The sequence below is a fragment of the Emys orbicularis genome, chromosome 25, assembly GCF_028017835.1.
Source record: "Emys orbicularis isolate rEmyOrb1 chromosome 25, rEmyOrb1.hap1, whole genome shotgun sequence".
In the NCBI taxonomy this organism is placed as follows: Eukaryota; Metazoa; Chordata; order Testudines; family Emydidae; genus Emys; species Emys orbicularis.
This window is the reverse complement of record NC_088707.1, coordinates 1,670,145-1,697,627: the sequence shown is the minus strand read 5'-3', so window position 1 is coordinate 1,697,627 and position 27,483 is coordinate 1,670,145. Positions and strand designations below refer to the sequence as shown.

The window sequence follows — 27,483 nt, the reverse complement described above, 5'->3', positions numbered from 1 at the left end:
GTCATTTCAAGATCGCCTTCCCTCAGGGCAGGGGTTCCCAGCTGGCAGAGTGCTGAGCAGACTCTCCTGGGTCCCCCTTGAGAACACATCAATCTCAGCACAAAGTAGGTTGGGTCTCAGTGAACTTTTCCACACAGGCAACAACGTAATGTGCCTGTGACAACTTCCCCCATCGCAGCGAGAGGGGACATTGGAGCAAGGTCGTCAGCCTAGGACAGCGTAAGGATTCTAGAACTCCCTTCACCGGCTTTGGAAAGACGACAAGCCGAGTTTACCCACCCCACACCTAACACTGGGATCCAAGCCAGCCTTTAAACAGAGAGGTCCTTTTACCCAAGAACTGCAGAGTGCTTTAATGAACACTTACAGCAGATCCCGAACTGCTGAGCCCGGCAAGAATTACACTCGTTTTACAAATCAGGAACTCCGGCATGGGAAGGGACTCACCCAAGGTGAGCATCAGTGGCACAACTAGGGAGTTCTGAGTTCTAGCCTAACCCCTGCATTAGCCACTAGCCTGCTCCTTTGAAACCAACCCTCTAGTTCATGGACCGGGGCTCTTGCGGCTTCCCCATCACGGCCCTGAGCACTCACCTCCGATTGTGCTTTCCTGGTACTCGTGAAACTGGCCCTTGACAAACCGCAGGACGAGGCTGGATTTCCCCACTGCCGACTCCCCCAAGAGGACAAGTTTAAATTGACAAATTTTGTTTCCAGCAGCTGGTCCATTCGGTCGAGCAGCTCCACCTCGACCCGCCATGGTCCGTTACAGTGCGGCAGTGCCAAGAGCCCAGACTTCAGGGGCAAGGGGATTGTGCTGGTTGTGGACTCAGATTCACTCAGGGAAGGTGGGTTTCCAACTGGAAGAGGAAGACATTTGAGATTGCACATTAGTAGCATCCCCTGCAGAAGGATTTTGGTCTGATCATGTATTCCAGAAGCGAGCTCATCTCCTGCAGAAGCAGGAAGGAATCCCCTCCCACCCCACCCAATCAGAATCTCCAAGTAAACAGGGTGCATTATCGGTCCATCCTTGGAGGAAGGATCAGGTACTTGTTAATGCTCGAGACCAACCCCCCTCAGCTCGCCCTCGCCAGTGATCTCACCGAGTACTTCGTTTGAAGTGAGTCCCAGACTCCGGAGCCTGCCACCAGGGACACTAGCCATGCACCATGCTCTCCTCGCTGCTAAGACAGGTAGCAGAGAACCCTAAAGCAATTCCTGCCAAGTGTTTGGATACTTGCCTACCGAAAACTGGATCACGAACAGACTAGTTTCATACAGGCCACAGATCAGCCAAATTGCATGAGCCTCCCCCACCTCCAGTCCCTTTGTGAAACTGTTCGATGGCAGAAGTCATTAGAACCAATACACACACTAGGGTACTTGCTCTCGCAAGTCACGCTAGCTACACATGGAGTGGGATTAACCCATCTTCAGTGCCCTGGCATGTACGGTACGACAGAGCCCCTTTCCTCCCTTATGAGCAAACGGAGTATCAAGCCACCTCCATAAAGTGAAGACGTGGTCGGAGCTCAGGAATGCTTACAACTGTAAGAGCTTAGGTGGCTTAGCCAAATGCAGTCTGTTAAACCAGGGGTTCCTGAAGCACTGGGTGGTCCAGAGATTGGAACACAGGAAGTCATGGGGAGTTGGGGTGTTAAGGGCAGAGGATCTTACAAAGTAGTCTGTACGATGACACACATTAAGAATCATTGTATGGAGAATCACACCACTAAGGAAGTCAAACATTTACTCTGTTTGGATGGGAAGAGAGACTCCCAACTAAGAACACAAGAACGGCCAGACTATGTCAGACCAATGGTCCATCTTGCCCAATAACCGGTCTTGTGACTGTGGCCCATGCCAGATGCTTCAGAGGGAATGAACAGAACTACGCAATTTATCAAGCAATCCAGCCCCCGACATCCACCCCCAGCTACTGGCAATCAGAGGTTTAGGGACACCCAGAGCATGGGATTGTGCCCCTGACCAACTTTGCTAGCAGCCATTGCTGGACCTACCCTCCATCAACTTCTCTCATTCTTTTGTGAACCCAGTTATACATTTGGCTTTCACAACATCCCCTGTTCAACAAGTTCCACAGATGGACTTGGCACTGGATGAAGTTTGTTTTAAACCTGCTGCCTGTTGCTTCATTGGCTGATCCCTGGTTTGTGTTTTATGTGAAGAGGTAAATAATACTTATTTGCTTTCTCCACACCAGTCATACTTTTATAGACCCCTCGTATCTTCCCCCCCACCCCAAGTCATCTCTTTTGCAAGATGGACAGCCCCCATCTTTTTAATTTCTCTGCATACAGAAGCTGTTCCATACCCTCAATCATTTTTGTTGCCCTTCTCGGTACCTTTTCCAACTCTAATGCATCTTTGAGATGGATTAACCAGAATTGCAAGCAGCATTCAAGGTGTGGGCATACCATGGATTTGCATATGGCATTAGGATAATTTTCTGTCTTATTATCTATCCCTTTCCTCATGGTTTCTAATAATTAGCTTTTTGATTACTGCTGCTGCACATCGAGCAGATGTTTTCACAGAACCATTCACAAGGACTCCAAAATCTGACTGTAGCTAATGTAGACCCCATGATTTTGTATGTATAATTAGGATTATGTTTTCCAATGTGCATTACTTTGCATTTATCAATAGTGAATTTCATCTGCCGTTCTGTTACCCAGTCACCCAGTTTTGAGAGATCCCTTTGAACTCTTTGCAGCCTGCTCTGGATTTAAACTATCTACAGATTTTGCCACCTCACTGTAGTAGACAATGTAGTAGACATAGCAGAGGCTATGAAGTGACCAGTCTCCTACATAGAAATCAACAGGAGCTCTAGTGATTGCTACTAACGCTGCTAGTGGGAGCAATGACAAAATCAACCAGTTATCAATTTTGGCATATGCAGTGGGAAGCAAGGGTTATATTAACTTGATATAGTAGAACCTCCAAGTGTTCTGAAAATCTTCCATTCCTGGTGTTCATAACTTTGAACAAAACATTAGGATTCTTTCAAAAAGTTTTCAACCGATGATTGACAATACAGCTTTGAAACTTTACTATGCAGAAGAAAATGCTTTTAAACCATCTTAATTTAAATGAAACAAGCACAGAAACAGCTTGCTTACCTTGTCAAATCTTTATGTTTTAGTAGTTTACATTTAACAGTATTGGAACGGTGTCTCTGCTGCTACCGGATTGCGTAATTCCAGTTCCAAATGAGGTGTGTGGTTGACAAGTCCGTTTGTAACTCTGGGGTTCTACTGTGCGCTTTCAATCCCTGTCCAGTCTGTCACTTCAGTCCAGCCTATGCCATGCTGCTACTCCTGCGCTTCACCATCCCAATACATGCAAGGTTTTGTTTTTTGTGGTTTTGTTTTATTTAAAGGCATTAGTCTCAGCATGACACACCCCCCACAGTAGGTTATCATCCAGAGCGTTTTACCCCAGTGCACTGGTCTATTTATACTGCTTTGTCACAGTTCTGTTCCTCTTACGGTAGAGGTGCAATACTAACCCAACACTGCAAATGTATACGGATTATCCCAAAGGCATGAGTAAAAGCGACAGGCGAGTTGCTGTATCACACAAAACAGACAAAGTCCCACACACATGAAAGCCCCACAACTGTGCCTCCTCCAGCCACGTAGCGCTAGTCACTGTCGGGGAAGGATAATTACCTTGGCTTGCAGCTGTTAATGGCTCCCTTTTCCTTTATCTCTTTGTTTAATATATATTTTATCATTTTAGCCACAGTGAAGAATTTTTAGCCCAATCAGATATGAAAACAGTTATTTCCTTATCAGCACTTCAGCTTCATAAGTGAATGCGCTTCCGGTTTGATGAAGAGCAGCCTAGGGGAAGCTTCGAAAAGCCAGTGTTGTCTTCCTGGGTTGGCATCCCAAGCATGACAGGCAGGACTCCCTTTTGGTAGTTTCCTGAAAAGAAACTCTAGCCCAAGCCTTCTCAAGCAGTAGACTTCCAGGACCCCAGGTCACAGAGCTCAGAGGTCAATATCTTAATTTGCAAAGACCGACTTAGATAGAATCATTTCTCAGCCATCATTTCACCCAGCCACAGATTGGACTTGGTCATTAGGATTCCCAGCTGCTCCAGATTGGCAGTGCACACATGTCCAGGTGGCACTTGACAAGCTGCAAGGAGCAGTCCAGCTTGGGCTGCCAGAGATGGCCTACAGAAAAATGGCTTGCTTTGGAAGCACTCTGTTCAGGATTGTACCTAACTGCGCTGTAGGGACACTGAGGAGTTAGAGAACAGAACCTTGAGCTTTCTGACCCTAAAGAAACTCTGCGGGTAGCAAGGACGTTTGGAAGAGACTTCAGAACTTCAAGTAGGACTAATCTTGCTTTCAGGTTGAGCTACCTAGGAGTTTTCCTGCAGGACAAACCACTTTAGATTGTAATCTCTTTGGAACCGGAGCAGCTTCCGAGAGGCTGTCCCCCGAAACAGAATGGAGCCCTGATTTGGGGAGCGGCGGGGGAGAGAATATCTGAGTAGTACCACAATACAAGCACTACTTGAGTGATCATCCATCAAATGTCACATTGCCAAGACATGTGAAGAACCCCTGGTCAGTAATTACTGGTTTGTGAAGGCAGCTATGGAAAACCACTCCCACACCAACTCCGGACAGGATTTGGGAATGTGCATGTATAGAAACAGTGACATTGAAGAAGATTTCAGCCCCTGATCACAGAACATGAAGAAAGATACACCTGTCATTTCTTACAGTAACCGTTCACAGCAGGGGCCTCTTGGCTCCTGCCGGGCTGAGATAAAGTCACTCAGACCCTCGGATTCTGAAACCACTGGTGCTTTTATTTACACATTTGTGCTCCCACCACCTTCTCACCACACAGTGTGCACAGCTCTGGGTTCCTCGTGTCTGAACCCAGGAGGGAAGAGCTTTCTCTCTGCCTGCCTGCACCCCCTCACTCTCCTCTTGTCCCACCTTCGCTTCCTTCTTCCCAGCCTCTTGTATAGCCCCAGGCTGGCAGCTGGCTCTCATTCCCCACTTAGGGCAGGTCCTAGCCAGCTCCACTTTATTCACTTAGATGGGGCTGGCATGGCAGGGGGCGGATTCTGCGCTCTTCCTGCTCAGCGCCTTGTCACACTTACGCTAGTGCAATTCCTTAGCAAAGGCCAGGGTTCGGAGTTCAGCATGCTCTAGGGTGTCATGGTCATAGGTAAGGGAAGCAGCATCGGCTCCCCACAGTCCATCTTATCAACAAATTCCAGATTACCAGCAAAACCATGCTTCCAGCAAGTTTGTCTAGAATGAATCCTGCAACAATGCTAAACTTTCTCATGACACTACCGACAACCAAGTTATTACAGGCAAACAGGATTGGATGCAGGTTTCACTCCACCCAGGGATGAGGCTCATTTGAATGTGCATTATAACTGTACATGTAATGAGTGACTAGAAAGCCAGGCATTCCTGCCACAGTTCTCTCTACCTGCAGACTAAGGCAGAAAGCCATGACAAACGTTTCACATGATTTCCTTTGGAAGGACCATCTTTCACCAGAAGCCCATCTGTACAAGACACTGCTGGGAAAAGAGATTGATTTGCTTTTGATTATCCGGTTTTTCTGTTAAATGCCATAATGCTCTGCTATAAAAGGATCATACCCGATGACATTAAGCATATGGGAATTCATTCGTTAGGAACAAAGGAAGCGTGTGCTGTTCCTGATGCAGAACAAGGAGAGAACACCCCTAGAATTTGATGACTACTCATGTCACCAACATTCACAGCTAGATAATGCAGTGAATTCAGGGTCCCGAAGCACTAACCCTTGGTCACACTAGCTAGAGACAGTCCTACCAGGAAAAGCTGTGTCTGGGTACCATGCGTGAGCTGCACCTGTAAGCCCTCGGTTTGTCTTTTCAACATCCATTGGGATGAGAACAGAGCTTCCCAGCATTAGAATAATAGAACCATAGAATATCAGGGCTGGAAGGGACCTCAGGAGGTCATCTAGTCCAACCCCCTGCTCAAAGCAGGACCAATTCCCAACTAAATCATCCCAGCCAGGGCATTGTCAAGCCTGACCTTAAAAACCTCTAAGGAAGGAGATTCCACCACCTCCCTAGGTAACCCATTCCAGTGCTTCACCACCCTCCTAGTGAAAATGTTTTTCCTAATATCCAACCTAAACCTCCCCTACTGCAACTTGAGACCATTACTCCTTGTTCTGTCATCAGGTACCACTGAGAACAGTCTAGATCCATCCTCTTTGGAACCCCCTTTCAGGTAGGGGAAAGCAGCTATCAAATCCCCCCTCATTCTTCTCTTCTGCAGAATAAACAATCTCAGTTCCCTCAGCCTCTCCTCGTAAGTCATGTGCTCCAGACCCCTAATCATTTTTGTTGCCCTCCGCTGGACTCTTTCCAATTTTTCCACATCCTTCTTTTAGTGTGGGGCCCAAAACTGGACACAGTACTCCAGATGAGGCCTCACCAATGTTGAATAGAGATAAATGATCACGTCCCTTGATCTGCTGGCAATGCCCCTACTTATACAGCCCAAAATGCCGTTAGCATTCCCCAATCCCTTTCTGGAAAGGCACTTCTAGTTAAGATGTTACGCGTCAGCCCCCCCCATGTCCTCTGAGAATGCCAGCTGGGTTGGTTCTGGAGACACAGACGTCACTTCACCAGAAAGTCTTGCAAGACTCTGACGAGATCGACGTTCATTACTTCTAGCCACAGCCAACTTGGTTCCCATCCAGATCAGAGATGTGCATGTGAAAGGCTCTGCCTCCGTACCAGGCTGAGGCACTTGGCCTCCTCCACCCCTCAGAATTTCTCCTCTAATCATGTAGCCCTCCTTGTGGCAGAATAGCTTTTGCTTGTTTAACCTTGACTTGGTTTAAGAGGGCAGCTTCTATCAGCAACAGGCAAACACTAAGCTGCTCTTTCAGATCGGTCACATTCTGCACATTGAATACCATGCAAATTATTCCTCAACCAAACAATGACCTCTGAAATGAGATTGGGAGATTCCCAGAGCAGGCAACAGAAGGAAACCAGTTTGCTGGCAACATCAAGTCTCAATGTGACCCATATTCCTATTTCACTACCTCCCAAGTAAAGCGAAGACCCAGGATCCTGCAATCAGGTCATATCACATAAGCCAGAGCAGAATCACCGGAGGAAGTACAGCTTGTACGACTGCTCTCAGCAGGCGCCAAGTCACCCACTCCCAAAGAAAAGTTTATAAGGAGACTGCATGGTCCAGGGGTTTGAAGCATCTTACTCCTGGGACTAGACTACTGGCCAAAGCGGCAATACCTCGTGCCTCCATAACGGTGGCCCCTCCACGTGTTTGGGGGAGGTAAGGGCCAGGAGGAACCTGGCCCTGCTTCTGTAGGTGTTCCACGGGGAACGAGAACTCGCGCTCAGGGTTGTAAATGCAGCACCTTTTACCAGTGCTGGAGCTGGTTAAAGGATGATGAACGTATGCATTCTAGTCTCTGATTCAGAAGAATATTTGAAGCACAGTAGCTCAAATCAGGCACCAGGGCCATACTTTGCTAGGCACTCCACACAAGCTTTCTTTAGGTCCTTGACATAATTCAGCAGTGCACTGCTGGGTTTCGGTCCCAAAGCTAGCACACACCAAACCAGTACAGAAGGGATCATGCCCAACACTTCACTTGGAGAGACAAATTCCCTGACTTCCTGATGCCAGCTGTAAGCAGTTTCTTGCAACTGCAACTTGGACTTTTGTCTAGCCTTCACTGCCAGCTACAGTGCGGTCTTACAATTGGGAAAGCACTGTGTGTCTTATATCCATGCAATCATTGAGAGATACTGTACCTTCCCTGCTGCATGACGTAAGTATTTGCTGTCTCTTGCTTGGCTTTAAGTCTATTTGATGTCTTGCGGCCTACAACTAGGTATAAAAACATTCTGAATTAAACTCAAAGTTGGCAAAGGCCTAAAGCAGAACAAATAGCTAACTGATTTCAGACAGAAGACAGTTTATATAATTAGCCACATTAAAAATAGCAGTGTTCAGTTTGTGCATATGCCAAATATGGGTGCAGTTCTGCTCTCACAAGATGTGCTGCGACGCATAGTCTAACATCAGTAAGTGTATGGAAGCTCAGCAGCTCCCGTCCACACTATGCCTTGCTGCAGATCAGCTCCTGCCAGTCACAAAAGCATTTTTATTTTACAACCCTTTTGCATGAACATCTGCAAGTGACTGGACAACGGTGCTTTGGGTCAATACTGCTCAGCTGAAAGACTGACAACTTTAAACCAAGTAGGTGTGCTGGGACATGGGGCAGCATGACAGACAGGCTGCCAATTCTCAGCTCAGCTTTAAGGGTATGTTCACACCACGGAAGTTCAAGTCCCCAGCCAGTCAAGCAGGCATTCTTGAGAGCTGATGGACTCGCGCCCCCATACAATTAGACTGGAGTCCTCAGTTACACTTGCTGGAGTAGGAGCTTATTTCTGAAGTCTGTTTCTCTCATCATTTAAAAGAAAGTAGCATCATAATGAGTTTGAACGAAGACTTGCACGTCAGTGCCTGGTCCAGACTCCTACCATCCAGTCTGCGCGCCGATGCCTCCTCCCAGAAGGGAACTGCAGAGACTGGTTAAGAGGAGGAATCCCAGCACTTGCTGCATCCTCCACCCCTTGCCTCAAGTTACCACTTCCAGAGGATTTCTGGATCTTTAGCTTCTCGCTTTCAATAACTCCTTCCCGTGCACAGGAAGCGACTGCTCGCTATTCAACTGATCAGAGAAAGGCTGGCGCAGGAGAAGTTCAGAGGAGAACCTCTGCAATCTTGGTTATGATGCAAGCCAAGCCATGGGGCCTATTCCAATTAGTGAGATTTCAGAATGCAGACTAAGGGAGGGGGGGGGGGGGGAAATGTATGTATGTACACACACAAACTTTTTAAGAGGCAAATGAGACCGCCTAGCTAGGGATATCTACCAGCTAACAACTTGCATTACAAGTCATTGTCATTTGTTCTATTAGTGTTTATAGCTATTTTCCGGTCTCCTTTTTACCACAAGCCAAAATTGATGCAGTGGTACTTTTTGGTTTAACAACATGGTCTCACTACCATGGGCGTTTCAGCTAGGAGAGGCAGATCACAGTCTACCACATATGTTAACAGTGTAGCTGGGACACAAATGAACGGAAAGTACAAGCTGAAGCTGCAGACTGCCAATCCTGTCAGTGGGCAGAGGCAAGCCAGGGAAAGCGTAAGAGAGCAGTTTGTGCCTGTTGTGGCACATTGGAACGGACAGCTAGAAACTGATACGATGGGGAAGGGGGGGGTTCGGAGTACAGGTGAGCAACACTTTAGGACCTGATACAAGGAGTTATTTTTACACATCAAATCTGAATGCACAGAAGTGAATCCCTTTTCAATAAGCAGGAAGGGGACAGACTTAAGTGAAGCAAGAGAACATATATTAAACATGTTGTCCATGTACCTGCCCAAAGTTTGTGGTGACGGCAGCCTCCAGTAAGTTTTGCCAAAAGATTCAAGGATTGAACCCTAAAACAGACGTGTCAAGAATCAAGCCTGAGGCAACAATATTTAGCAGACTTCTACCAAGAGCTGCAGGGAGCACCAGGCCATCTTCAGAAACACTTCTTGCTGATTTAAGACCAGTTTTGTTTGGGGGTAGAGGAAAACTGGACTCTCCGGTGAAAGCCAAGTGCTGCAGTTCGGGACTTTGGCAGAGCAGGAACAACCACCAACTGCAACTACCCTAAATAAATTGTTCAAACACTCAGGACTGACGAATATGCAGTTCGGTTCATACCATACAGTTGCTGGAAACTGGAGTTCTTTAGAGGTAGAGAACCCAGAAGTCGGAGGTCACATGAGGTTCAGGCAAAAGCTTGTACCTTTGTGTTTCCTTGCTTTGCTGTGGAGAGGCGTGTGCTCCTGCTGGATGAGTCACTGCTCTTACATAACTACAAACTACAAACCCCTCCCAGCAGCCCTGCCGGCTTTGAGGCAAGGGATAGAGGTTTATTACCAAAGACCCTACCTAGCAGTTTATAATGATTCAGCCCATCACTGATGCCCCTATAGCATCCAGCTCTGATCAGTCCTCAACCTTGCCTGCCACAGCTGCTGTCTGCCACCCTTCGTTAGAGAGAATAGTGACAAAGAGCTTCAGATGGCGTCTTGCCACTCAGCTTTCAGAGGCGAGTTTCATTTACGAGATCACCAGCTTATTCAAAATGGTTTTGCAGACAATTATTGCAACACCAGTTTATAGCTGGGATTTTAATTTAAACCAACGCCTTAGCTGGCTAGTCGGACGCCTTAGAGAGGACTTCACGCAGCTCTCTCTGCCTTCTACCCTTCACTGTCACAGGGTAGGCTCAGCGGGGGGAGCTGGACTGATACATAGAGGAAGAAATAAGTAGAAGAGCACTGAAAAGAAGCTGTCAGCTTTACATTTGCTATGAAGGGCTTGTTAGGGGCCCAATGCATTAGCCCAATTGCTAGCCACACGCTGCAAGCCCTAGAAGGGTATTGCTGGACAACAAAGTTTCAATGGCCATGAAGTTAGACTTGACCAATGGAGTGTCTGAGAAACGGATTAGAATTAAGTGCACGTTCAGGGATTCTGGGTGTCAGCGTTTGGTAACCAGGCTAGATTTCTGCAGGGAGCATCTGGACAGGACACTGGGCTGCAGGGTTCCTTTATTTGGTCCTATTTAGGGTACCTGAGCTCTTGGGGCATTTCAGTTTAGAAGCAAACCGCAGTGCAAGGCAGGTCATGCTGATTTTAGAGATTTAGCAAATAAGGTACTATCCTAGTACCTAGGCACCCCAACAATTGTTTAAAAGCACAGCCAGAAAGCAGCTTTCCCCATCAACATCCCCCCCCCAAAAACCACCCAAGTGGAGCCTTGCAACCTGCTCTGAAAGCCGACACACTGGGCTCATTCAGACCAAGGGAGAAGTTCCAAAGCCAACGGCCCTTCCCACCGAGCCAGGTCTGAGCAGGGGAACTCCAGATCTGAGCACCTGCTGTAACCTGAGCTGAGGAGGTCTCAAACAGGCAGAACAGAGGGCATGGAGAGCTGTAAGGGTCTAACAACGGCATCTTAACAATTAACCAATAACCTGCAGCAACCAGCACAGGTCAGAGCACCAGGGATTCCCCTCCCTGAGAAGGGTTCCCAATTTCACATCCGGGAAGAGGGTGAAGTGTGATTTGCTGATAACCTAAATTACTCAGTGGGCGTTACTTCCTATATCAGGGTCTGAGTAAGCCACTTCTGCTACACTCAAGCCCACCAGCCTTAATACAGGACATCTGATTGCAGCTCAAAGCACCGGCAGATGTACACTACAGGTATGTCTACACCGCAGTTAGACACCTGCGTCTTGCCTGTTCCAGCTGACTTGGGCTCCAGCTACAGGACTGTTAATTGCAGTGCAGACATCTGACCTGGGCTGCAGCCCAAGCTCTGGGACCCTCCCATCTCGCAAAATCCTAGAGCTCGGGCTTCAGCCTGAGCCCGGACATCTACACTCCAATTAAACAGCCTCTTCACCCAGACCCACGAGCCTGAGTCAGCTGGCACGGCCCAGGCGTGAGTTTTTAATTGCAACGTAGACGTACCCTACTATAGCCAGGCTCCCATGCAAGCTCATATAAATCCTACGGCTTTATAGGACCCCTTTGACAACCAAGTTAGTGGCTTAATTTCTGCTTGCATTAATTTATTCTGAGGGATAACTGGGAAGAACAGCTTTGCATGATCCACTCAGTGCATTAACGTCTTTGCGGCAGTGGGCCCACTACCCATCACTGGAGAGGGCTATACTGAATGGTTGAACCTGTGCACAAAGATGGAGGACTGCATCTGCAGCAAGCTATGCAAATAGCCTCACTCTGTTTGGGTGACAACCACTCAAGAAAAAGCCCCAATGAAGTACTTAGACTGTCAACTACTTAAGATGCTGCCTAAATTCCTTGGCAGGGACACCTTGGAGTTAGTGACAATTAGGTTTTGCTTCACCTAAGATCATTAAAGGCACACTTGCTCTCTCTCAAGGTTAGTACAATGTTTGACCCCTTAAACTCCTTTACCTTTGCAAAACCTGTGTATTAGGCATTTAACAACTATTTTCTTCCCCTAATAAAGATGTCGGCATTCACAAACAGGCCCTAGAGAAGCAACATGCTGTGGCAGGGAGAGACTAAAACCTTGGTACAAAAGCAGGTTCCTGTCTAAGGGTTCTTTAAAGACCACTGGTTAGACGTGTTCTGACCTACCCCCTGCCACAAGCTTTTCTCCAAACTCTGAGGGGCTTGGTTGCCACGGTACTGAAGTACACACTTCATGGGGTACTAACACATGTTTAGCTACCTGACTCGGAGGCACAGAGCCCTTTTGATTGAACACTCCCCCAGCCAAAAACCTGATAAGCTAGTTGACAAGCTAGCCTTGCAAGAGGAAAGCCATAACTGTCATCTTACCATATGAGAGTTGATCCAGCTAACAGCAGGACGTGTACTACACAGGCAAGCTTAGAACTTTCCTCGCCCAGATACCCTATCCCGAGCCCACATCATCTCCTGAACAACTTTGCACTTCACAATTTCTACAGCCACTACCTGCACAGTGCACTTCCCTCTGCAAGCTAAAGGAAGGAACACGTCTGGGGAGGGCTGTAGCCAATGAACAGGTCCCGTGTCCACCGAGCTAGCAGCTGAACAGTAGGAAGTGCCCCTGTCAAGGTTCTAATCTAGGTGCTCAAATCACAAGTCAAGTGGTAGCACATTGCTACTGTGCTGGCACAAGTCATGCTAGAGTTTCAAAGTAAATCTACCTTACCTAGGAGAACTGGAACTGCCAACTGGATTTTAAAAGTGCTTCCATTCTAAAAAGGAAGAGAGTTAGTCTTTCATCAGAAATACAGTTAGAGGCATGGCTACCCCGGAACTCAACACCTGGCTGTTCTCTAAAGAGAATGGAAACCGTTTGCCTTTGAAAGGCCACTGAGAAAGTCTAGATCTGTCACTTCTGAAGTTATGTGAAGAACCTACAGGATATGCAGCTTTTCCCTAGCACCAACGCAGAACATGCCATCTGTCTGCCAGTTTGCACACGGGACACTCACACATGTCTCAAGCCAATCTGTTCTGCCCAAAGAGGCGTTTTAGTGTGGAGCAGGATAAGAATTCCAGCCAGACTCCTGGGAGCGTCTCCCAGCGGAAGCTTTACTAAGTGATTCAATTGAGGCAAACAATTTAAGCCGCATTCAAGCTAATGGAGATGCTGTCTCCTTAAGTCATTCAGCTTCATTAACAGAATCTTCTCACTGCAAGGCAAACCCACAAAGAGGAAATTCAGTTGAGAATTAAGTTGCTAATATTTGAACAGGGCAATGCTAGTGGGACAAGGCTACAGAGACCCTAGAATTCAGTTTAAGAATGACGGTCAGATAGATAGTTATAGTAACTTTCAATTACTATAACTATGTTACAGCTGTACAGGCTTCAGCCATAGACTTCAGCTTCCCAAGATCCAGAACGCACTGACTACAGTGACAACTCTTGCATTTTGACTTGATTGATATTCTCAAGCCAGCCATTAACTGCCCAGTAAAGCACAAACTCATCTGCTAACCAAGGTATCTTCCTGCTTTACCACCAGTTGGCAAAGCCGGCAGGCAGGGCCCAAGTCAGTCCATTATAAAAACGGGGCTCAGGAAGGTGTCAGGTAATTCATGTCTAGTACCAGTCTGAGTGTGCCAATTTAGCTCAGTGATATCTTTACATGGCAAGGGAATTATCAGAACTTGCATAACTGAAGTCAAGTAAAAAACATGCACAGGACTTTAATCAGCAACAAGCAGTGATCAGAGTGCGACTGTGCCCCGAGGACTCGTACGGCCACCTGTAGTGCTACAGTTCTGGCTACGGCGGCGCCTTCTGCTGGATTTTCTTCCAACCCTACGGCAAGAGAGGTTCTGTTCCCAGCTCTGCCAGTCACTGAATTGTTCTGGAGGAGTCACTTCACTTCTGCAAAGTGGGTATAAACCCTGTCCGGAGGGACACTGGCTTGTCAGTGACACCCTTGGAGAGCTTCTGGAAAGAGACTCTGTAGCTAGAACAGGGCATCAGGGGACGGAATCACGGTCTAAAAGTGTTCTACTTACTAGTGTTACAAGGAATACTCTGATGTGTTATACTTGTGACAGCTGCTTGGAGCACATCTGCTAAGCACAGTCTGTAGCTGGCATTTGGGAACCAGTTAGACATCCTCAGCACACACAGTGTGAAGTATTTTCTCCCTAATCAATGTATTCGCACCTGAGAAATTAAAGCTGATCTAATGTTTTCAGAGTTGTCATTTCATAGACCATTCACAGGAGCCACTTATGCCTATTTTACTGTTTCCAGGAACAGGTCCTGTAGAAAGCATTTCTGTTCTTTAGTTCAACTGTTGCGGGGGGGAAGAATCATGCCACTGATGCTACAACACCAATTTCTCATCCAACAAGGAAGGTGGGTGTTTGAGTCACTTGTATCAACATCTTGTGTAGAAAATGGTTTTAAAAAGTCAATGCTAAGAGTGTTGACATGAAGCTAGGAGGCTGTAGTATTCACTTCAGCTTAAACAATTCACAGAAATGTAACTCCCATGGCGCACTGGTTACACACCTGTCTTGGTGCTAGGTTTTGTATCTGCTTGGAATGGTCAGTGGCTGGTCTTATGTTAATGTCTCCACACAGATAAAGTTTTTAAACCCGATGAACAGAAGGTGAAGAGGCCAGAACCTCCACTACCCCTATGTGGACAAGTTGATACTTTGGAAGGTCATTACACAAGTTAAGTCTGCAGTAAGCCACAGGAATTCAGGATATTCAATTAGATCAACTCAAACACTGCCACATACCCAAGATCCTTGGCAGGATTACAGTATCTGGCAATTTAGTTACATTGCCATCACCACCTCAGATCTTTATCTGGGTCTCAGGAAGAGTTAATGGGGAAAGTCCTTAAATGAGGATTCGAACTAGTTCGCTATTTTGAGGAGTACTGCTATTAAGGTTAAGTCTCCACAGGTAATAGCAAAGTAACATCTACCAGTTTCAGTAACTGGAGGCATGCTCTTTAATGGGGCTCATGGGTGTGGTAAGCTCACTAAAAAACCAAGTAGAAAAAGATCGCTATTTGTTATGTTCAGAGGTACCTAGAGATTGTGGATGTTATAGTGGTGATAGCCAATGTGGCATGTTTAAGACAAGACTCCGTGTTCTGTAGCTATGGAATCCAGCCATTGCCACAGATTAGAGCCCTCATTGCTAGTTCTATTTCTAGCACTCATGATTGTGAAAACAGATCTTTAAAACGTGAACCAAGTGTAACTGATGTGGTGCTCTCTGTCTGCAGTCAGCTGGATAATTTCTGTTCCACTGGCTGTGTGTTGTGCTCGGTACATCATTTAACCTCAGTCCTTCACCTTAAAATTCAGGCAAGTTGGGGAAAACACTCCCCTCACTATGGCAAGAAGGGGTCACCCATGTAGTGGGAGCAATAAGGTGAAAATGAAGTACAAGGAACTATGCACATGAATTCCTTTCTGATTCATGAAAGGAAAATGTATTATTTTATTAGACCACATCTAAGGCTTTACAGGGTTCAATCAGCCACCCCCCATTAGAAGAACAGACTTAACATAAGATAGCAGTTTTCAGGTATCTAAAAGGGTGTCATAAGGAGGAGGGAGAAAACTTGTTCACCTTAGCCTCTAAGGATAGAACAAGAAGCAATGGGCTTAAACTGCAGCAAGGGAGGTCTAGGTTGGACATTAGGAAAAAGTTCCTAACTGTCAGGGTGGTTAAACACTGGAATAAATTGCCTAGAGAGGTTGTGGAATCTCCATCTCTGGAGATATTTAAGAGTAGGTTAGATAAATGTCTATCAGGGATGGTCTAGACAGTATTTGGTCCTGCCATGTGGGCAGGGGACTGGACTCGATGACCTCTCGAGGTCCCTTCCAGTCCTAGAATCTATGAATCTATAAAGGGAGAAGGAAATTGAGAAGTTATAGGATGCTAGTACCTGCTAGGATCAAGTACTGTTAAATGCATCAGCTTACTCCTGACAAAGCACAACAGTTAAGTAAGATTTTAATCCAACTATGAAAGTGACCAAGACGGGGTCATACCAGCTCTACAAGATTCAGAAGAAGTTGCATGGCTGCTCTGGTTGGGGCTTTAATTTAGCTGAACAGTATGACTAATGCTTTAGAAACCGCTAATAGTGCCCTATTAGATCACCATGGCTGAACTGAGACATACACTTAGAACAGGCTGAGGTATTGTGTTTGTACACGTTACTAGCACACAAGGAAGGTGACAAGGATATTATTAGATGTTGCAGTCTCGTTAATGGCACCCAAGCATAGCGTTTTTGTTTACGCTACTACAGCGATGCAAACTGGGATGACAGACTAGATCAAAACGATGGAAGGCAGCCACAGAAGCAAGTCTTAGAATATGGCTTTGGCTAAGCCCTGTACTTGGCTCATCGGTCACCCCCAGGGACAACGCTTGGATTCCATTCAAATCACTTTTGCCAACACCCGCACTAAGATCTCAAGTGTAAGGGGATGGCACTTCCCCATTAAGTGCTATAAGAATACGGTAAAAAGTGGTGTCACAAGCCAAAGAAAGGATTGTGCAGTGTCTTCTTCCCTCTTCTGTTATCTGGGTAGAGGGTAAAACCCTTCTGGGAAAGGGTCTCTTTCTGAACACGTATAGAGCACATAGCGTGGTTCTGGGAGCACAGAGAGCTCTTGCCCAAGAACGAGAGTTTATCCCAGCGTAAGCTCCTGAAGGCAGAATCACTCAGTCTAATACGATCCCCCATCTCTAATTTTTGTTCACCCCACGTATATTGTGACGGTCTCCTTAGACATCTGTGATGTCGGGGAGTATTAGCGCCATTTTACAGATGGGAATGGAGGCCCAGCTAGATGACATGGCTTGCTCAAGACGAACAAAGTCTGCAGCAGCTAGCACTTGAACCCAGGAGTCCACATCCCAGTCCAATGCCTTCCCCACAAGGACCTTCAGCTTGCCGCTCTCACCGTGTCTGTACATTCGCAGTGGTGGTGGGGGGCGGCGGGGGGGAGAGATAATGCTTAGCTCAGAGTAACAGAGGAGCCCAACCCACTTGTAACAGGAACTCTGCCACCCAAAGGATCCCTCTGCCTACTTCTGAACCAGGACTGGAGAGCTCCCCACGCCTTTGTTAGTGGAGGGGTTACATGGGTGATGCCGAGTAGCACAGCAAGGTAGCAGCATGCTCACGTGTTAGTGTCCTATATACATTCTTGAAAAGGTGTTTTGTGAAAACATCACCCCCTCAACAACTCGCTGCATGGAGCGCTACAATGTAAAACAAGGATGAGATGCCAAGCCGATTATTTTAATCGATTCATGCAGCTCATTCCAGCTCGCGAACAGGAAATGGCACCTATTTTAGAGCTTAAAATAAACCTGATTGCTCCCAGAGACATTGTTGGTAGTAGCCAAAGACAATATGAACTTTCCTGGCAACTGCTTGGAATTTTTATGGAGTTGCTCTGAAAACCAGAAACAGGCCTTGCTTGCCTAAGAGTGACTAAAGTTCATACCCTGAGGGACGGCAGCAAGAAACTGACATTACTACTGCCCCACTACACGGTTTTCTAACACCCTGGCCAAGGAGATGCAGAAACACATTGGAATAATTCTTAGAAATATGGGGAGTCATTTGTCTTACAGGATTTTGTAAGCTTCTATCATTAGCTGTTAACACCCAATATTATAGGGAAAAAGTTGCTAGTTTTAATTCCTGCATGTGAAAGGACTTTACAGTGGGGTTTTTTGTTTTGTTTTTTAACCTGTCCTCCTCTCCTTTGTAATTTATTAGGTCACCATTTTCACCTGTCTGGGGTCTTCTGCACAGCAGCAGGGAGAAAGATGGTTAATAGGAAGGAGGCTGTAAGACCACAAAGATGATTTGTCAGGGGACTGGCCCAGACTGAAGCTCACTTGAACTGTAATTGACTAGAATTGAAGTTGGTGCCTAAATCCAGAGGGAACAAGGATGTACCGACAGAAGATGGATCTTTTCCATCTCTAGCTTCTCTTACCAGAACTGAAGCAATTCTTAGAATAGGGTTACTCCTCCGCTGTTGATACACTTGAATTGCACTTTCATTTCCAGACAGCTTTGCTTTATTTCTCAATTAGCCTCGCCCCACACAGGGGAGATTAGGAAGCCTTCCCCCTGCACCTCCACAAAAAAATTTACAGGCCTACACCAAGTTGACTGTCCCTTTTATTGCTCTTGAATTTAGCAATTTAAAGTACTCAAGTGTCTCGTTTTAAATTGCTTAAGTTTTGCCTTGTCTGAAGGCTAACCAGAATGCCTACACAAACTCACAGGTTGTATGAAGGAACATACACCCCCTCATCTGGCTCATTTTCTGGAGCACACGGACAGTAACTTGGAGTAGCCTATAAAAGTGTATAGGCCATTGGCTCACTCTCTGGAAGGGTGACTGTTAAACAGAGATGAAAAACATCTAGATACCTGGACATATGACTCTGGAAGATAACATTAGTTGAAGATGTAGGGCAAGATTCCAAAACAGGATTATTTCAGCCAATCAGAACAAAGCGAGCTACTCAGTGACCCAGAAACGTTGAGTTATTTCTCAACATTGCAGTTCTGGGTCACTCAGTCACTGTGTGTAGCAGACCCCTGGTGCAGGGTGGCCGACTACATGCACTGCTCTCAGAATTACACATTCAGGTCACAACAATCATAGCTGCTTCCATGTCTGGCCACCCAAAGCACCGGTTATCAGCTACAAGTTTAAAAGAACAATCCAGAGTGTGGTCAGAGGAGAAGCAACCAAGTATATTGTGGGGATATTAACAGGAAGTTCCAAAGACATGAGCACATTAACTCAAGCAATCCCTGTTAGGCCATGGCCTATTGTATCCCAGACTAACAGGCCCCTCAGCACTCCTGGCCTTGGAGATTAAGAGTTTGGATACAATGACCTCAAACAGGAAGAGCCCACAAGTGATCTATTACCTTGGCACCAAGGTTCGGATACATTGTCTCTTCTGCCAATTTGATCTAGTACATGCAGTACATCTCAATCATTTTGAGCTCTTCTCTAAACAGAAAGCCAGGAATAGAAGAGGTATATGGTCTCATGCAACAGCCTTAAAACAGAACTGTCCCAGTGTGAACTCTCTTTGTACGTTCTTAAGACTTAAATCAAGGTCAAAGTTGTAAACAGCCATTTACAGAGGTACAAGATGTTAAAGGTAAATAGGGTGACCAGATGTCCCGATTTTATAGGGACAGTCACGATTTTGGGATCTTTTTCTTATATAGGCTCCTATTAGCCCCCCCTCACCCCCACCCCTGTCCTGATTTTTCACCTTTGTTGTCTGCTCACCCTAAAGGTGAATCAAAATACACGAACGCTGCCTGTAAGATCCCAAACCAGACAGTGCTGACTTTAACACGCTGATTTCCAAACTTTTCATAACTTGTAAATGAAAAGTTAGTTGCTGTTTCACTTACCTACCAAGACAGGAATTCAGAGTCCTGTCCCCTCAGTGACAGTTAATATCACTAATGCCCAGAAGAGTGGTCAGGAAGACTGCTCCTGGACTCTTTAAGTGTTAGTAATACCACATTTTGACTCCGTTCACCTTTGTTTTTTGTTACAGTTCAGTGTATTAGTGAGGTCTATGTCTGATCCTACTGTCACGCAATTTAAATGCAGTATGACCTCTCCTCTAAAGGTGTTAAGTCACCTTCAACTTGATACATATTCAACTGAACTCCAGCGCCAACTACTTTCTTCACTTAAAACACACAGAGGGCAAGACTTTCTGAAATAGGAGACTGACATTAGGGTCCTAAATCCATTGGCAGCTGCTGGGTTCTTAACACTTGAAATAAGGAACCTGATATTTTTGTGCCTTTTTTGTACTTAACTTTAGGCTCCCATTTTTGAAATTCCGGGGCAGTTTTCTTTTGGTCTCCCACACAAGACAATTTTCTAAGAAATACAAGCTCTCAGAAAGAAGTGCAATAACCTTTGCTACAAGTCATTGATTTGTCCTAATTTCTATTAGAGAATGTCTATACAAACACCAGTGTAGGAGATGTAGAGAAATATGCAGTACAACACTTGCTCATAAATAACCAGAACAGTTACAGCTAGATGTTGTGGTTGTCATTCTGTAAACCTGCCACAGCATAGTAATTCCCCCCGCCCCCCATGTGAAAAGCCTATTAACTAGTAACTCAAGCAGCACCTATGATTAGAGTCAAGTCCGAAGAAAGAGCCATATTGCCACACTAGCTGTGACATTAACTAGTCAGCTTGCAAGTACGCTGCTTTTAAATAAGGAAATGAACTGTAATAAGTAAATATTATTGCACTATTATCTAACCAAGATTTGATACTCAGGGACAGCACCTGCATTCTGTGCTATAGAAAAATATCTTGCACACTTACTGTGGGAGTGTGCTACAACACAGGACCCTCTACCAAGAAGGGTCTGTCATACACATGCTGGTGTAAAACAAGTGAAATCCCAGTATGGGGAATTTACACTTTTATTAAAGAGCTTTAGCTAGAGGAATCTACTTTAGAACACCATCTTTTCTTCTGTTAAACCCTTTATTCGTTGCACTTTCAGTGATTCACATTAGGCGACAACCTCCCAGTCTTTTGAGCCAAGTATCATGCCCATGTCAGAGAATAAGACACCATCTTCCTCCAAGGCCACATTACAAGTTTATGTCCAAGTCAGGATTGGAAGTGAAAGTCTCCCCACCTCACAAGCCAGTGCTCATTCCAGACTAAGTGGCTCCTCAAAGCCCTGGTTTGGACATAATTTCCTGCCTTGACATTTCTGCCCAATAGTAAATCAGCACCAACTGCCATAAACCTATAAAATTACAGTCAACTTCTACACATACACTAGAAAGTCTAGCCCTCGGAAACACTATGTCAGACCAGACCTGTGTCTGGTCCAATACCCAGAAAGAAAGTGAAAGATTATGGCATTACCCAATCAACCAATCCAGTTATCTGGGAGATCCCCAATGATGGGCAGGCCACAGAGCTCTGTTTGCAGGGGCAAAGTGAATCATGAGTCAGAACACATTTACCAAGTGACAATACAAACCAGAGGAAGGGGAAGTTACTATGAAGTTACTGACTGTTCAGAGCCAGAGAGGCATTAGAATGAATGGGGTGGGGGGCGGACTTGAGTTTGCTTCTCTTTTCCCCTCCTGTAATAAGACAGTTACCAGCAGCTGCTGTCCTGGGTACAGGGGGTGGGGGTGGGGTGAGAGAAGGCACAAGATTATGGAGTCAGCCTCATCCAAAATAACCTTCTGCTCTAACCCCACTTCTCCCCACATCCACCTAAACTGGTCTCAGGTGATCAGGGAAGTGGAGGTTACCTGTGCAAATAGCCCAAGCTCTCAGCTGCTCCCCAGCCCCATTTACACACCCAGCCGGCTAGCTAGGAACCCAGTCAAGTTACAGACAGAATAACTCCCCAGTACCCATTGGGCCTGGGCTAATCTCTGGTAACCCTTGACAGGGACGGTTGGCCAAAGCTCCGTGCAATCACACCCCATGGGTACGACCTTACATGTGGGGCAGAAAATAAAAAGGATAGCATGCGAAACAGGGTCTCCTGAGCTCAGAGCACCCCTGCCCCAGCCCAGTCCCTGCTTGTCAGATCACACCCTTGCCCCCAGCTCAGAGCCCCCCACCCACAGGGCCTGCCTCCCCCCAGCTCCAGGGGGCAGGACCCCCAGCTCAGAGTCCCCCACCCCCAGGGCCTGCCTCCCCCCGGCTCCAGGGTGCGCGACCCCCCACCCCCAGGGCCTGCCTCCCCCCGGCTCCAGGGTGCGCGACCCCCCAGCTCAGAGCCCCCCACCCCCAGGGCCTGCCTCCCCCCAGCTCCAGGGGGCAGGACCCCCAGCTCAGAGCCCCCCACCCCCAGGGCCTGCCTCCCCCGGGTCCAGGGTGCACGACCCCCCAGCTCAGAGCCCCCCACCCCCAGGGCCTGCCTCCCCCCGGCTCCAGGGGGCAGGACCCCCAGCTCAGAGCCCCCCACCCCCAGGGCCTGCCTCCCCCCGGCTCCAGGGTGCACGACCCCCCAGCTCAGAGCCCCCCACCCCCAGGGCCTGCCTCCCCCCGGCTCCAGGGGGCAGGACCCCAGGCTCAGAGCCCCTCCCGGCCCTACTCACAGCTCCGGGGTCTCCTCTCGCCCCCGCCCCAGCTGGGTCTCAGGCTGCGGCCTCCACTTCCGCCTTTCAGCTGCTCCGTTTCCGGATCCGCCCACCCCTTCCGCTCCGGCCGGGCGGGGTGAGAGGCAGCGGCCTGCGCCAATCATCGAAGCCCTGCCCACCCTGAGGCCCGCCCCTCTTCGCGCTGCCGGACGTGGGGCGCAGGATGGCTGGGCGGAGGCACGTGACGCACCCGCGGGGACCGATGGGAGTTGTAGTCCACAAGGGGGAGGGTCCGGGGGAAGCGGCGTGGGAAAAACCCGAGGTGAGTCGCTGCTCCTGGTGCTGCCTGGTGCGGGGAGGGGAGGAGCCTGGTGCGTGGGTGGGTGGAGCGGAGCCTGGTGCGGGGGGGGGGCTGAGGGAGGGGGGAGAGGAGCCGGGGGGGGGGAGCCTGGTGCTGGGGGGGGGGGGCTGAGGGAGGGGGGAGAGGAGCCTGAGGCAGGGGGGAGGGGAAGGGGAGAGGAGCCGGGGGGGGGGAGCCTGGTGCTGCGGGGGGGGGCTGAGGGAGGGGGAAGAGGAGCCTGGGGCAGGGGGGAGCCTGGGGCAGGGGACAGGCAGCTGAGCAGGGCTGTCATTTGCCCTGGTGGCAGTAGGGGGATCCCTTGAACCGCCTGGATCCGCCTTAGCTGCTTTGAAAGAACTCGGGGAGCGGTTCTGGGCCAGCGAAGCCTGCGGGCTGGGGACGGGTGCGTGGAGGGGCAGCGTTAGCTCGGCAAGGAGGTGGGGGCGTTGGAGACGGGTGTGCCATGCTGCACCCATGCAGTCAGCCCTGTGCCCAAGGCTGGAGCTGGCCGCGAGGGCACCTGGACGGGGATGTTGTTTCCAGACAGCCCTAGTGTCCCCATCTCCCCTCTTACCCGGCCACAGAAGGAGGCAAACTCTGCCCAAGTCCAACCGCCAACCCAAGCTGTGCCGGGTGACCCAGCTACACATGATTCAGCCCCGGGATGCTGGCAGGACCCAGCCCTGCAAACCCAGGCTGCTGCTCCATGCTTAGGAGATAGTTCCCCCCCCCCCCCCCAGCTGGGTGCTGGCTGGGCTGCGTCTCCCTCTCGAGGCTGGCACCAGCTACTTCCAGCACGAGAGGGCTGTGCAGCGCAGCTGAAGGTTCTGGGTTCAGACACTGCTGCTAATGCATACAGGGCACAGCCACCCCAGAGGTGGCTGCATTTCAGCGGCGGGTGAAGGGGATCCTGTGTGCAGAGAGCAGCCAATGAACATTGGAGAGAAAAGGGCTGGAGAAAGGTGAGGTGAACATCCCTGGAGGAGGGGAACTCCCGCAGCCCCTGGAGTGGGGGCGCCATCACGGAGAATAGCCGCCGTCTCTTCTGCAGCAGTGCCTCCTGGCCGGGAGAGCAGAGTGCAGCCTTGTGCAGCGCCCTGGAGACGAGGGCTCTGGGGCTCAAAACGCCTCCCAGGGAAGGGTGGAACCGGCAGCTGGAGGTGCCCGGGGCCCGACAGGTTGCTAGGGCAGGGGCCCGGCCTTCCAGGAAGAGAGAATTTAACAGGCAGAGCTAGGAGCTGGCTGCAGGGTCCATGTGGGTGCTTGGGGCTGGGTGACGGTCCTGGGCTCGGTTACGTCGGCGCCTCTGGGGAGCTGTTGTGGCATTGCTGTGACTCACCGCAGTGCAGGGTCCGTCCCACAGCTCGTTAAGCACAAGGAGCAATGGATGCAGGGGGGTAGTGGGCCACAGGGACCGGCTGGGTCGGAGGATGGGATCCGCGACCTGCCCCCTCCCTTTGGCTTGGCCAGGCAGCCCGGGCTGACTGGAGGGCAGGTGATGCAATCCACCCAGAGGGCTTGTTAGAGGAGAGGTGAGGCTGTGTGTGTTGTTTGTTGCTAGCAGAGACCTGGGACCTGCTGGCGCCAGCCCTGGGCCTAGGGGAGATTTGCACATCCCTGCCCTCCTCTCTGGGGCCCGAGAGTGTGGCTGGGGCAGGGCGGGCAGAGAACCCGCAATGAACCGAGCTGCCAGAGCCACGGCAGTGCCAGGGAACTCAGTACGGGGGCCCCAGTCGCTGAGCAGGGCTGGGCGAGCGCCACAGAGCACGTAGAGACCTGCAGGGGGCGCTGCAGGTCAGCATTAAAACCGCTGCCCCATGCGGCACTAGAGAGCAGGGTGCCAGCAAACTGGGGCTGGCCAATCTATCAATGGCTGAGTGCCAGCAGCCCCCGCGGGCAAGGACAGGTGGGTCCTGGTGCCCAAGAGCTGGGCTGGGCTGCCAGGAAAAGGAGCCAACAGTTAACTGCCCCCTTCCCAGGCAGGGTGGTCCCCCTGCCTGCCTAGCCTGGGCAGCAGGCTGGCACGGCCCCACTGAGCACAGCATTTTTGGTCAGTCCTGGTGCTCAGGCAAGCAGGTGAGGGTGGGATTCAGGCAGACAGGGCCCTGGAGCCTGAAGCAGGGCAATACAGGCAGCAGTTGTGCAAGACACCCCCCCTGTTTGCACACACACACCCAGGAGCAGCAGCACAGATAGGGGAGAGTTCAGCTGGCCCGTCTGGGTCCTGGCAGACAAAGGGCCAGCGGGGATGGTGGATGGGGGACCGGGAGGCCACTGCACAGCTCCCTCTGAATCTGAGCCACGTGGGATGTGGAGGAGAAAAGCCAGTTCCCCAGCCCTGGAATGACCTTGGCCCCTCTCCTGCTTCAGAGCAACTGACTCCCACACAATACAGCCTCCCCCATATCTGGCTGGAGAAGCTGCTGGCTGCTCCCTGGGGGCACCACGCCCACGCGCTCCCCTGGCAGCCGCAGCATGAAGCCCTTTGCCACTCCATTGTTTTCTTTAAAAATAAATACTAAATAATGCAGAGATTAAATATTCTTCGTGGGCAGCTGGTGCTGGGGGGAGGTGTGTGGAGGAAGGCAGCTTACAGGAACAGCTGCCCATGCGAGAGCACTTTGCAAATGCAAAACAGCTCAACCAAACCTTCAAGTGCTAATGTCTGCCCATGGGGCCGAGCTGCAGCTCCAAGGCCTGGGATCCCCCTCCGGCAGCCCCTCCCAGGTAGCTGTGATGGCTAGCGGGGGTGGGGGTGGCGAGCCCTGAATTGGTCACTGGGGATCCTAGCTAGCGCCATGGGAGGGCTCTGAGCAGATGGAGCCAGCTGGCATTGATGCAGATGCGAAGGTTCCCCTGCCCGTCAGCCGGGGTGGGAGCTGCGAATGGGGACATGGGCTCTCCAGCGTCTGGGAGCTGGAACATACGGGGGCTTTGCAGCGTGGGGCTCCGGGGGACCAGGTATTTTGGGAACCAAATAGGCATGAAGCCCTCCCCCCCCCCCCCATTTCTCTCCAACCCTGGACTGTACCACTTAGAATCATAGACTATCAGGGTTGGAAGGGACCTCAGGAGGTATCTAGTCCAACCCATTTCCTAGGCAGCAGGGGCACAACCCTCCCCCCCCCCCCCCCCCCGCCCCAAGCAGCAGGGACACAACCACCCAGAGCCAGCGGCTGTAAAAATAGAGCTTTTATTACAGGTTGTGTCTTTGCAGCACCATGGAGGTGGTGGCTGGGCAGTGGGTAGCAGCGGTGGCGCATGCTGGTGGAAGACAAGGGGGGGGGGTCATTTGTGGGGGGGGTCAAAAATAAAATGGAACAAAATTCTAGAGAAGCACAAAACTTCCCTGCGGGGAGCGGAGCCCCGGAGCCGAGCGCTGCAGCAGCAGAGGGGTTACGGGATGGGTGAAGGCTGCAGTCAGTGCGCCTCTGGGCCCAGGGAGGAGAGGGACGGGTAGCAGCCAAGCCAGGCTGCCTCAGCAGGGGGGAGGGGAAGGATGCCGACAGAGGCGTCTCCTTGGACAGTGCCCCCATGGCTGGTACGTGCTCACCCCGAATAGCCAGGCTGGTGCAGCACTCGTGGGACAAGCAGCCAGAGCTCGGCACGGGGAGGGCTCTGCCTGTTCCCAGGACAGTGGCCAACAGTCGCAGGGACGACTGTCATGTCACCACCATGGCAGTTGTATCAAAGGGGGGGGGGGGAATACCCATGAGCCCACGGGGCAGGCCAGGGGGTTCCCCAGACATGTTACGGGGAATCAGAGACAGCGCTGGGGTGTGGGGGTCAGTGCTGGCGCTGCCAGGCCCCTGGGCACCCAGAGAGCGCCCTGCCCTGTGCCCACCCCCCAGCTCTGCCCATTGTCCTGGAGGCGCAGCTGACCCCAGAGCGCTGACGGGCCGGCCCCGCCCAGCTGAGTGCTCCACTGCCGCTGGCCCATCGGGGATGAGCCGGGGGGTGGGGGGAGTCCCCGAAGGCCATTCGGGAAACCTCCCATCCCCCGGGGGCTGATAAGGTGCCACGGGGAATGAGGACCCCTGGTGTCCCGAGCCGCTAGCTCCCCTCGCCCAGCCAGGCCTGTCCTGCGGGCTCCTTTGCTTTTCAGAGCGAGGGCCGGCGCTGCGCCTGGCAGTCTGGAGCCCACGCTCCCAGCCTAGGACAGGGGCTGAGCAGGGGGCTCTAGCTCGGCTGCCCCTCTCCTGAGCCCGCTGATGCCTTGGCCCACTGAGAACAGGCCTGAGACCCCCCAAACTCAATGCACGGGGCCGAGTCACCAGCCATACAGACAGCAGCACCAGCCCTGACTGGAGCAGGGGCCGGCTCCCCCCGTGCTGGCCCAGAGCTGCCCATCCGTGTCATCAGGGGCGGGGGAGAAAAATCCCACCAGGAAATAAAAAATGTTAAAAAACCTTTGGGAAAAATAGTATCAAAAGGCTTTAAATCCCCCCTGCCTCTGCTGGTTTGCAGAGCTGGGGCTGCAGGCCGCAAAGCGACCCCACCCAGCCGGGGCCTGGCCATGTGCCCCGGGCAGTGGGAACAGGCAGCTTTGTGGGGAGGGGCTTCCCCTGCTATCCTAAACCTGAGCACTAAGGCCTCCCCACCCACCTCCCGTTCCCTGGAGCGGGGCTCATCCGGCCTCCCCCTGCCCCCCGCTCCTTCGCACAGAGGAGCTGGAGATGCTGGCGGCTTGTGGCGGGGGCAGCTGAGGTCCCGTGGGGGGGAGCAGGCCGGGAAATGCCACCGTGCAGGCTCCCGAGCACGGGCACTTGGTGGCAACAGCCTAGAGGTGTTGAAATCCA

The 27,483-nt window shown here is 50.2% G+C and overlaps 1 protein-coding gene across 2 annotated transcripts in view; it reads right to left on the bottom strand.

Moving 5' to 3' along the window:
* Positions 1–22,453, bottom strand: part of RAB5C (RAB5C, member RAS oncogene family) — a 31,988-nt gene extending 9,535 nt beyond the window's left edge. For both annotated transcript variants that reach the window (XM_065422537.1, XM_065422538.1), the window contains exons 1-2: positions 22,363–22,453; positions 595–860 (exon numbers count right to left, since the gene is read on the bottom strand). In XM_065422537.1, the coding sequence (XP_065278609.1) occupies positions 595–760 (166 nt within the window). In that variant the 5' untranslated portion in view covers positions 761–860; positions 22,363–22,453. The remainder of the gene's footprint in view (positions 1–594; positions 861–22,362) is intronic.
* Between the last annotated feature and the right edge of the window lie 5,030 nt (positions 22,454–27,483).